This window comes from Astatotilapia calliptera, chromosome 2 (genome assembly GCF_964374335.1).
Source record: "Astatotilapia calliptera chromosome 2, fAstCal68.1, whole genome shotgun sequence".
Lineage (NCBI taxonomy): Eukaryota > Metazoa > Chordata > Actinopteri > Cichliformes > Cichlidae > Astatotilapia > Astatotilapia calliptera.
Genome location: NC_137423.1, coordinates 3,912,954 through 3,925,462, shown reverse-complemented (window position 1 = coordinate 3,925,462; position 12,509 = coordinate 3,912,954). Strand labels below are relative to the sequence as shown.

Here is a 12,509-nt window from a genome sequence, read left to right as displayed (position 1 = left end):
CAGGGACCGCCTAGCACACACCTACCTGCCTCTCCCAGCCAATCACACACCTTGGAGCAAAAACTGGGTCAAACATTTAACCTTGTTTGCATTTATCTGTAGGGCTTGTAATATGTGAGTATGACTGTGGTTGAAATAAATGAGTCATAAACTGACATTTGACATTAAAATACAATCAGGGCTGACTATCAACACCTACTAGTTTTCTCTTGCTTATCTCATTGTGATGCCCTGTGGAGTTTTCTTGTAAACCAACACAATTCAAGTGGGTGTTTATTTCCAAGTATTATCTGTTTGTATGTAGCTTTCAATTTATTCTCGGTCTTTTTCTTCTTTTTGTCTTTTATTGTTTTGCCTGCTCCAAAACTTAATTGGTCAGTAGGTCTGAACTAAATTGCCAGTGTGCACCCATGTGTACTCGTGATACTGTGCACTTGCACAACACAAACCAGAAGTAGACACATTTTTAAATAAAATCTTTATGGTGACACTCCGGCTCAAAAACTCCACAGGGTACATTTAAGTGAATTGAGAAACATCCACATTTCGCAGTTCACCTTGATTGCAAAACTGCAAGCATAAATTTGAACTCTAAAATTGCATTTAAACAGATGCTCCTACTTTTGTCATTGTGCTCTGGAAACATCTCCTTGTAATGCTTCAAAGCACATTACAATGAATGCTTGTTTTCTTCACATTTAGATTCTCCGATCGCATGTCAGTGTTTCAGTGGTTAGCATGGCTTATTGTGCATTCATGTGCTCCTTAGATAGCCCCATTTTCCTCTGGTTTTTGTTTGTTCTGCCAGCTTTGATGTGTTTCTATGATTTTGGGTTGGAATGTGGAAACAAAACTGATGCTGCAGACAAGATTTTTTTTGTCTCTCAGTATGTAGAAACAACACTGGTTTCTCTTTCCAGTACACAACTCAAGTTGAGTAGAAAAGAACTAGTCCCTTTTTCCAGCTTATCCAGCTCTCTCTTAAGTTGGATAGCAGCAAGTATTTACAACCTTATTAAAAATTTAATGCAAGATAAAAAAACATATATAATACTTGAATTTTTACCATTAAACTTTCTCGACTGCCATCAGCCAGATATGTACTTTATCTGATATGTATTTGTGTGTGCGCTCTACAACAAAAGTATCTCAGACTTTACATGTTCTGTCTCTAACTTGAGGAGGACGTCCATGTGAAGTTTTCCCAATTATTCCAATTATTCCAAAGCCACATGATTGCACAAATATTCCATCACCTCTCTAGCCCTACACACCTCTCACCCGTGTGTCTGCTAAGAAAAATTCAGCCATTACTATTATTAAGATGATAAAAACCCACCTTCCGGTCTTTGCTTAATTCCCCTTTATTATTCTCTTTCCCTTTCATCCGAACTTTCCCATGCTCTTTGCTCTCTGTCAGCTTACCCAACTTAACCAACAAGGTTAGAGACAGCCCAGAGACAATATTGCAAAATATTTTTTCCATTGAAAGAAGCTAGCCATGTCTCTCAAAAGATAGACATCACTTGAAGGGCACTGATCATTTGCAGAAAAAAGAAAAGAAAACCTTCAATAGGTGGTCTTAGTTGTTTAACAATGAGCAAATGAGTCATGAAAACAGACTGGAGGCAGCGAATACTTTGTGCCAATGCAAGAATGAAGAGTAGTAAAATGAAGGAAAGATTACATTGACAGAGAGCAGATGGATAAACAAAGAGAGAACAGGAGGAAGAAAAAAAGATAATGATAACGGCGTGAACTATAATGAGAGTACAGTATGTGATGCATGAACGCACGTGCTGCATGATGCAAACCGGGTCTATTCTACAGGCACTCGCAGTCATAAATAATATCTGCTCATATTATATCTAAATAACAGAAGTGGTCTCTGGCTCACCTTGTTAAACAAAAACATCCGGGGTTAAACCACATTTATCTACAAGGTGATTCCATAAACCCACCTGGATATCTGTTCGTTAACTTGATTTAGAGCAGCGGCCATGCAGAATTACTGCTCCCTGAATCAGCCCCGTGCCTGCTTGCAGTACAGAGCTGTAGCAGCAACTGCAGCCTGCTGTTTTAAGTAGATGGACTAGTTTTGTTTTGGTGTTGCTCATTCTGACTGAATTGTGACCGTCCTAGAATTTTACCAACAATGAAACTTCTTAGGAAACAGTTCAACCAGATAGCCTGGGAGAAGAATAACAAAAAATATTGATTTTCTTTTTGTTTTTCTAAATATAAAATTATGTAAATGATTATATAAATGGGATTATGTTTACATAAGTTTGAAGTCTTGTGTCCATGGTGTCTTATTGAACTTTTTTCCTCTTTTTTCCTCCCTTTGTGCCTATTCGCTATTGCCATAATTTACCTCCTTTTTTCCATCCCTTCTCTTCCTAGCTGTTTTTTCTTCTGTCTTCCTCTTCATTGTTATTCCTAGTTACATTTTTTTTCTTCTTTTCTACCCTAAATTCTGATCCGCAGGTCAGGAGGACTATCGCAGCCGTCTGAGTGGGGAATGTTTCCAGGACCTGGTATGTCCAGAGAAGTGTCGCTGTGAAGGCACAGTGGTTGACTGCTCCAATCTCAAGTTGACCCGAATACCGCCACACATCCCTGAACACACCGCAGACCTGTAAGTCAGCTGGCCTTACTGTTTTATATAAGCTCTTCAAAAAGCTGAAACAGTAAAACAAAACGCGTACCACAAAATCTCAAAGAAGCTTTTCATGTTTTTAGAAGCATATGCACGGACTAAAACACCCACTTATACATATGGCAATCGTGTGCCATGAAATAGTAGTAATGTTTTTAAGGCCTGTGTAGATGGAAAGACAAAAACTCACATATGCATGTCCTTTTTGTCTCTCTCTGCTTCTCTCTATCATGAATGTCACTTGATTTTTAGCTCTCAGACCAAAATGCTCCTCAGCAGTCTTTTCCATCTCCCTCCAAGTCCCAAAGGAGCCATCATCATGTCTGGTGAAGGGTCTCACACTAGAATACTGAATAGTCCCATTGATCATTCACTTTCTGGCTTAAAAATGAGTAACAGATAACGCTACAGGAATACTGTAATATCTGTATGATTTCATGTGGGTTTTAAAACACAGACAAAAACATTTACAACAGTTAGACTGTTAATCTGTAATAATTACCAGAAAGGTGTTTTTTTTTTAAAGCAATTCCTAATGACAGGTTCTTATTAGTAAAGGTTTTTTTTTTTTTCACTTTTTGAATTAAATAACACATTTCAAGACATCACGATCTGCTTTTGGAACGTGGTCCAAATCTACCTTGATTCATGCATGGTTTTTCAATATGCCACCATGTAGAGCAGGGTGATATCACCAAAAATATTTATCACGTTATACATTTGAAAATTTGCGATAACGATATAACTGACGATATAATTGACACTAGACAAAATACTTCACAACTCCACAACTTTATTAGTGCAAAAAAACCCAAAAAAATCATCAATGTATTTTCACTTAAACAAGCAGCTGTTTTTTATGTGCATTAAAGATATATAAAAATGTAACAGTGCAAATGCAAATTCCTCGCTGACAGTTTAACCAAAAGGCATTTCCAGTGGAAATTGGCCGACATATCCTCAGCATAACCATGTATAATATCCACAAAACTTAAAAAGAGGTTATACACACACAATACGGTAATACAGGGTGGGCCATTTATATGGATACACCATAATAACCTGGGAATGGTTGGTGATATTAAAGTCCTGTTTGTGGCACATTAGTATATGTGAGGGGCAAACTCCTCAAGATGGGTGGTGACCATGGTGGCCATTTAGAAGTCGGCCATCTTGGATATAACTTTTGTTTTTTCAATAGGAAGAGGGCCATGTGACACATCAAACTTATTGGTAATGTCACAAGAACAACAATGGTGTGCTTGGTTTCAACGTAACTTTATTCTTTCATGAGTTATTTACACGTTTCTGACCACTTATAAAATGTGTTCAATGTGCTGCCCATTGTGTTGGATTGTCAATGCAACCCTCTTCTCCCACTCTTCACACACTGATAGCAACACCGCAGGAGAAATGCCAGCACAGGCATCCAGCATCCGTAGTTTCAGGTGCTGCACATCTCGTATCTTCACACCATAGACAATTGCCTTCAGATGACCCCAAAGATAAAAGTCTAAGGGGGTCAGATCGGGAGATCTTGGGGGCCTTTCAACTGGCCCACGATGACCAATCCACTTTCCAGGAAACTGTTCATCTAGGAATGCTCGGACCTGGCACCCATAATGTGGTGGTGCACCATCTTGCTGGAAAAACTCAGGGAACGTGCCAGCTTCAGTGCACAAAGAGGGAAACACATCATCATCTAGCAATTTCAAGCACTGCGCATGCGCGTTTTACCCATATTCTATTGCGATATTTCATTTTCTTATTGTTGCCGAACATTATACCGGGATTACCGTGAACGGTATGATATGGCCCAGCCCTACCACCATGTCCCAGTAGGCTATTACATTATGAAAAGTACTGCTAGCTTAATGGAAAAAAAGAACTTGGATCAGCATATCATTATATTTTTCACTAACCAGGAAAAAAAGGAAACATTTGCTTCAACCTACTCCCGATTTTTTTTAAAAAAGGAAAAAAAGTGATGATATGAAGGTTGTATGCTTGCACTATCTCTTCAGAGAGAAAGGTTAAGTAATTTAATAGAGATTGTCAGGGAAAAAATAGCAAAATTAACATAAAACATAATGATGTGATTTGAAAAAAACCCCACCGCTTTTAAGCGATAAAATACATGCCAATCTTTGACTTTTGATTCAGAACACGAGAAAAAAGTGTTGTGCTAAAAACAGCTCATTTTACTTTCAGCACCTTGACTAATCTTAATCACACATTCAGTAAGTTAAGGAAAGAGGAAATTGGAATCCAGACAGAAAAAAAAGTTTTACCTAATAATGTTAAATCACCTGCAGCTTTAAAATGCAGGAGAAGGATGGAGAGCTTCTGCTATGGTTATCAGTGAGATAGTAATGTAGAAAAGCTTCAGGGGATGGGGATACTACAGCATTAAGGCACACACAGGATGGTTGTCACAGTATTACTTATGGAGGTTAGTTGTATGATGGTGAATTCAGCCACAGCTGCCACTTTAGATAACTAATAATGCCAGCACTACACAGACCATTAGCCCCCAATTTATCCGTCTCTCTTTCTCTCTTTGGTTCTTTTTCTCACTGTGAACCTCGCCAATCCTCCCTCCTTTTCTCCCTATCCGTCCCCAGGGTACGTCATGTCAGAAATGTATACTTTGTCCTTTATGGTTGGTTAGAGGGCACATCAGAGTTTCTAGTATTTTCTACACCTTTTCTCTCTCTAGCCTTCCTTTTCCTTAAGAACACAACCACCCAGTATTTTCTGAAGGCCACAATCGTGAGCACACAGAAACAAACACACAAGCTGTCAGTTCATGGCCTGTAACCTGCCTTATCAGGGGAAATCAGGGGAGGCTGTGGTTCAGCTGAGGGCTTATATACTTTTTGCTCTCTTTGTCTCGTCTGTCTGTCTTTGGGACTCTTTCTGCTAGCCATAAAAATCATTGACATCGGCCTTGGGAGCATTTAATAAGAATGACATCAGTCTTATGAGAATTATAGGCACTTTATTAAATGTGCTGTACATTGTCAGGCCACATTGGGGCCAGATCAGATGATGAAGAGATCAGATGTGTTTTTGATACTGTCAAAATATGCAAATAAACGCAGCAATAAAAGAGGCATCATTCTCCTACCATCAGAACCTACTTCAGGCTTTTCAGTGTATTATTTCAGTCTGTGTTTATCCAGGCCAATCCATCTTTGAACCCACTCATATCTCGTTACAAATTGTCCCCTTGAGCTGAACTTTCACTTTCTTTCGTGGATTTTTCTTGCTCTGCTGCTTTCACACATACACGTACACAAAGTGCATCCTTTTAGCAGCGCCCTTTTAGTACAAATTACCTCAATAAACCAGATGTCTAGCTTCCTATCTCTCAAACTGTTTTCTCTTGGCTTAGGGCAGTGTGGCTATTGATGACTACATATAAAAGATTCATTGCTCTTCTCTTCTCTTCTCTTCTGATTTTCTTTTTTCATCCCTGTGTTGTTTTGTGTTGCATCATATTTGCAAAGTCTCTGAAGTCCTCTCAACTTACATGTGGCCATCCCACCCTTATTTTCTGCCTGTTTTTTCTCTGTGTATGTAGAAATTCACTTGTGTGCACTAAAGCAGTTTGTTTCATGAAAGAATAAAAATCTAACTCCCTTTCTCCATCTTCCTCTCTGTAGGCGGTTAAACGACAATGAGATTGCTGTCCTGGAGGCTACAGGGATTTTTAAGAAGCTGCCAAATTTGAGAAAAATGTAAGTGTATGTATATATATATATAATTATTATTATTATTATTTTTAATTTTTTTTTTTTTAAAGAGGCACTTCCATTATATGATTCAAAGGTTTTATTATTTAATTTAATATATTTAATATTGTATTATGTATAAGTCCAGTAATGTCTTACTCCTCTAAAAATTATGTAAAGTGGACCTGGCATAGAAAATGGAGGTATTATTTATCTGAAGAGAATACAATAGGCTTTGGCTTTCTTTTTTTACTCTTTATTTTGATAATAAGTGATGAGATTGATTCCATATTCATGACAGAAATAAGCAGGTGTTATAAAGAGAATGAAACTGGAAGCCAAAAGTAAAACTGAAGAGAAAAATGAAAGAAGAAAAAAGAAAAAAGGAAAAGAGGAAAGTAAAATAGTAGAGATACCGGAAGAAGATCGACTGAGCACAGGCAAGAGGATGGGAGGAACACAGAGATGGAGAAAAGGGAAGGGTGGATTGGAAGTATGCAGGAAGCAAATATGAAATGGAAATAGAAGATGGGCCTTCGTTCAGATTTACAGTCAGTTCTTATCTACAAACTACTCTAGGTTTGTGCTCGTGTGTGTGTGTGTGTGTGTGTGTGTGTGTGTGTGTGTGTGTGTGTGTGTGTGTGTGTGTGTGTGTGTGTGTGTGTGTGTGTGTGTGTGTTAGGGAGAGATAGAGAAAGACAGAGCAGAGACCAGAAGTTGATTTATTGGAGAGGAAATTGCTAACCATCTAGCAGTGTCACTGACAATATAGATTGGCGAGCTCTCATTTCCATTTTCCTTCTCTCAATTCCTTCCTCCTATCCTCCTTTCCTCGCTTCTCCTCACCTTACCTCACATTTTCTGTTATCCTTACATTTGCTATCACATTTTTTTGTTTTTATTTTACACGTTTTTTTAAACCTGTCTTTCCAGTCTCATCCTCCACCTTCTCTCATCTTCAGTAAACCCGATAATAGGAAACACAATTGACCTATGAATGAAGACTACAGTATGTGTGATAGCTATCATCCCCAATTATTGTCTTTGAGGCCAAGCACTCATCCTTTTCATTTCTTTTATTGTGTCCATGAAAGAGAGAAAGAAGCCATTTTTAACTGGTTTGTACCACTTTGTTCTTTTAGTTTTATTTGAACACGCTTGGTGTTTTTTATCAGATATAGTGATGGCAGGCTCTGTTATCTGAATATCTAATGTCTAAGAGAAGGATATTAAGATGAAAGAAAAGAAGGTTAACATTTATTAGTTGAAGGGACATGATTAATTACTGCAATTAAACTGGGAATGCTTTGCATGCATGTCTGTGTCTTCAAAATGCATTTCCATTATCTTGTTGCTGCTGTCGGTTGTGTTAGAAAAACATGCATGATGGCTCAAGCAAACATGTACAGGTAAAATATCTAAATACAAAAGTAAAAATGCTATGAATGTTGTGTGATCTCTCCTGCAGCAACCTGAGCAACAACAAACTGAAAGACATCCGTGAAGGGGCATTTGATGGAGCAGGTGGAGTTTTGGAGCTGCTGCTAACGGGGAACAAGCTGACCGGATTGCAGGGACGCATGTTCAGAGGCCTCAGTGGCCTGAAAACCCTGTAAGTATAGTTCACAGCAGTGTATATGTGTGTACTTGTTGTGTAATAAGACTTACGGAAATTTCATTTGAAAGTTAGAATAGGTTTAGGATAATGGAAGTGAAATTAATTGATTTTATGCTAGGATGTAGGCAAATAATTGAACACCACTGAACACAAGGGCCCATTCTACAGTTGCAGCCCAACCCATGTGAAAATAATCTATGCACAGCATGCTTGAACACAGTTTTTGTGTAAATGGCACCTGTTCTGAAAAAAATATGTAAACCTAATTGTTGAAAATGTGGTTCAAAAGTGTTATTTTGAGTTCAAGATCCCACTCAAATGACATTTTTTAAGGTCAGTCCTGTTTATTTTAAATTTGTCAAATCTTTTGAATCAATTATTCATGTTATTTATTTATTTCCTTTTTTTTCTTTGTATAACATCAGTACTAGCTTGTTGTCAAAGACTTAACAGAGTACAGTTTGTATTAGCACCTGACATAGTAGTGTGTTTTTCTTCCCCGGTCTAAAAAAGAAAGCATTGTTTACTCACTTACATTGAAATTAAGGCTAATGACAGCATATTGTTGTTCCTCCAATTTGGACACCCACTTTAAAGAGCCTAGTGTCCAATTAGGGGTTACAGGGTAGTGTATAAAATCACGAACTAATGTTGTCTGTGTATACTCAGTAATGACTAGCTAATCTTATCATGTATATATATGCTGCCTAATGACTCTCTAATGGTATCATGGCTGTCTCTGTATTATGTAAAGAGGGCTCCCTGCTCCAGTAATAGCCTTGCTAACTAGGTTAGCTTGTCCCAGAGATTGCTAATGCTAACTAACTCACTTAGCATGATCCCACATGACTGTATGTCAAAGGCTAATGTCATATTACAGAGTCTGCCACGGCTGTCCTATAGGGACTGGTTTAAATCCACTCCTTTCTCTTTTATCTTTTGTCCATGTCATTATAGGTTGTATTCGTTTATCTCGCTGGGCTGTCTCTTTTTATCTAGCCTTCCTTATTTTATTAGTACATTTTTTTTAAAACTCAAAACTTCATATTAAGTAGGTTAGAAATGTGAAACGCTGGATTATTCTAAGCCTTGACTTTAATGTAGTTTGTGACATAGACAGTGAAAAAGAGCCAATAGTAAGTATTGTGTTTGCTTTCATTTATTAATCTATTGTATTTGTGTTTCCAGCATGCTACGGAGCAACCAGATCAGCTGTATTGACAACAGTACCTTTACAGGTCTGAGCTCCGTCCGTCTGCTGTCACTGTATGACAACAGGATCTCCAGCATCGCCCCGGGATCATTCTCCACCCTGCACTCCCTGTCCACCATGTAAGCCACATCCGTCACAATTTCTTCTCCTTTTTGTCGCTCATTTTCCTGTTTTGCTTTTTCATTTCCATCCCATCATTTATCCCATCTCTCACTTTGTGTCACTATCTGTTTGTGTCTGTCTTCCAATCTCACTGCTTGTTTGTCTCTCACTATCTTCCTCTATCCCCTAATTTTTCATAGCCTTGCTGTGGGAGTTGTCTTCCAAGCAATACACACACATTCCCGCCCCAACGTTTGCACACATGTTGTTCTCTGGACACTATTCTCCTCACAGATGCTCTCCATCATTATCGACTAGATTGGTCTGAATCCCGGGGCATTTGTTATCAAAGCTAAATATTTTTCAGCATCTGCACACCCACACCCACATTGGCACACAAGACCAATTGCAAGCTTGCTGTTATCTTCCCAAAGATTCACAACTGCTACGACAAGACGTGAATTCGAGAATCGGTGTATTCGTTTATTCGTTTATCTGCTTTGTGCATGTTTTTTTCAAGCATGCTTTAATTTGTGTGATGCTGATTGGTGTTAAGTCTTTACACAGAACTGCAAATAATAACTCTAATCCAATAAAACTATGATAAGCACTAACCGTCCACCTACCATTTTTCTTAGGACAAAGAGACTGGGAAGCCTGAGAAGTGAATGAGTGTTTTTTCTTCAATCACTTGACCACCCATGTTGTAAATAATAGATTTTATCAGCTTAATAAAACATGAAAGGTTGATTCTTTTATTCCTCACAAGGTAGACAGACTTTGCAAAAAAAAAAAAGTCTTCTCACATCCTCTCTGCTGTCTTTATTTCTCTCTGTGCTTCCTTCCCTTGTTCCACCTTTTGTTCTTGCTCTCTGTCCTGCTGTGTACCTGTCATCTCTGATTCAAGTTCCTGCCTGACTCTTTTGGGAACAACGATGGAAGACATGAAAGGGAAAATGTGGACACAGAGGATGAGGACAGATATATTTATTGTTGCATAAAGTCAGAGTCTCTCGGTGTTAATAATTATAAGATATCAAATTTCATTCATCCTTTGACACATTCATTCTTTGTTTCAGCGTGTTTTTCACTGGCTTTGTAGTAACACTTGATTTGTATTCAAACATCTGCTTGCTGTCTGGCATGAAAGAAAGATGGATAGTTTTTATTTCTAGACCCTCTGTTCATTCCCTCCTATCTTTCCTCGATTTCTCTCTCACTCCTGCTCTTTCGAATATCTGTCTCCATTCTTAGTGCTTCGTTTCCCTATAGAGTTTGTCCATGTAATTAAAAGATTAACACGCTGAAAGGGAAGGAAGGGATTTAGCTTAGGTTTAGTTGCCATGCAGTGAGGTCAATTCATTACAAGGAAATGAGTAAATAACTTGTCCCTATCTGTGGCAGCACCCCATTAATATTATAGCACATATAGCAGCATTTAGGTTTATTAGTTTAGCAGAGGACAACGTGAACAGCAATGTGACACTTGCACATCTTTAGACACAACATGGGGACTTTCCACTATACCAATGGTTATACTTCACAGAACTGTTTCCTTAAATTTTCTCAGGTACACCACCTTCTGTAACAGCATCCTTAAATCTCTTTTTCTGTGTAGCTCACTGTTGATATTTCTGAAAGACATTGCTGAACGTTGTTGAATCTAAATCACTGGCAGCGAGCTGAGAAGAAGATGCCAGGGGCCAAAACAAAATCAGACAGCAACATTGTCAAGCTTCATCTGTTACAAAGTTGCCCACAAATATTAGATGAGTGCCAGGATTTGTTCTTACCTTTAATGTTTGCATTCAACACATTGGTCACACATTTAAGAATGAACGTTTAACTATACTAATAATTGTAAAAAGCCACAACAAACCTACAACTTGAATGTGCCACAAGATTTTAGATGCCCAGAGCAGCTTTGGTTTAGGGATGCTGCCTGTCTCGTATGTGTTGCTAACGCGTCCTTTCCACCCTTTTCAGTTTAAATATGGCTCAGCATAAATATTACATGAACTGTGTTACAAAAGCAACAAAATGCAGAGAGAGGTGGTGATCAAAAATGAATAAAATGAGCAGATAACCTTTTCTCTTTTCTTTCTCTTTTTCCCTGTTTCTCAATCTGCTACTTTTTCCTTTTCTCTCTCCATCTCCCCTGTTCTTTGCAAAATGAATAAAAACAGCCGATAACCTTTCCTCATTCCTTTCCCCTTCCCCTTTAGCCCGTGGCTTGCTTTGTCTTCTATCTAAATTTATTCAAATGTATCACTCACCAAAATACCATATAAAGCACTGCCATTATTATCCCTCTGAACGGCTTCCAAAATAAATTCAGAACAAAGTCTGTTTTGTCCTCGTTGCTCTTCTCGCTGTCGTTTTGTTGTGCTGCTTGTATGTTACGGTCTAATTTGGGGTGTGCGAGTTGTCTGGATGCAAAGTCAAGGAAAATGTTTGTGATGATAAATACCTTATATTGTAAGAATGGATGTTATGTAACTTTGTGCGGTAGGATTTAAACTTACCCTGATTCATTTATTTCCTTCCTCCTCTCTCTTGCTCTCATCTGTCCTTTATTATTTCCTTAGTAATCTTCTGTCCAACCCATATGTGTGTGATTGTCACTTGGCCTGGCTGGGTCAATGGCTAAAGAAGACCAGGGTGGTGAGTGGAAATCCCCGCTGTCAGAAGCCAGCCTTCCTGAAGGAGATTCCTATCCAGGATGTGGCTACCCCAGACTTTACATGTGATGGTGAGACTTTCTATTTTCCATTCTTTGCCAATAAGCCAAGTATTTGTTTTTGTTTTAGTTAAGTAGAATTAAAACCACAGTTCTTGGTGTTTGGTTTGGTCGGCCACACAGGATGTTACAACTGATACACCAAACTGTGTGGAAAACAAAAAGGTCACAGCCTTAAACCTGAAATAAATGACATGTGTCAGTCAGCGGCTGTGTGTCCTGTGCAGATAAAAGGATGAGTGAAGCAACTGAAAGGTGAACTGAATGTGTCCTTGAATCGTACTAATAATAACTGAGGGGCTTCCTGACTTTCAAAACCCTACATAGGAAAATTGTTTATTCAGTAATAATGTCAAATATGTATTTGGGCGAGGAAAATAACAATAAAACACTTGTGTGTTGTGTAATGAGTCGTCCAATTTGTAGCGCTGTTCAAATCT

The 12,509-nt window shown here is 38.4% G+C and overlaps 1 protein-coding gene across 2 annotated transcripts in view; it reads left to right on the top strand.

Annotated features, from left to right (window-relative positions):
• slit3 (slit homolog 3 (Drosophila)) overlaps nt 1-12,509 on the top strand; it is a 241,283-nt gene that overhangs the window by 184,180 nt on the left and 44,594 nt on the right. For both annotated transcript variants that reach the window (XM_026182115.2, XM_080304450.1), the window contains 5 exons: nt 2,488-2,638; nt 6,328-6,402; nt 7,865-8,008; nt 9,203-9,346; nt 11,918-12,081. In XM_026182115.2, coding sequence (XP_026037900.1) covers nt 2,488-2,638; nt 6,328-6,402; nt 7,865-8,008; nt 9,203-9,346; nt 11,918-12,081 — 678 coding nt within the window. The remainder of the gene's footprint in view (nt 1-2,487; nt 2,639-6,327; nt 6,403-7,864; nt 8,009-9,202; nt 9,347-11,917; nt 12,082-12,509) is intronic.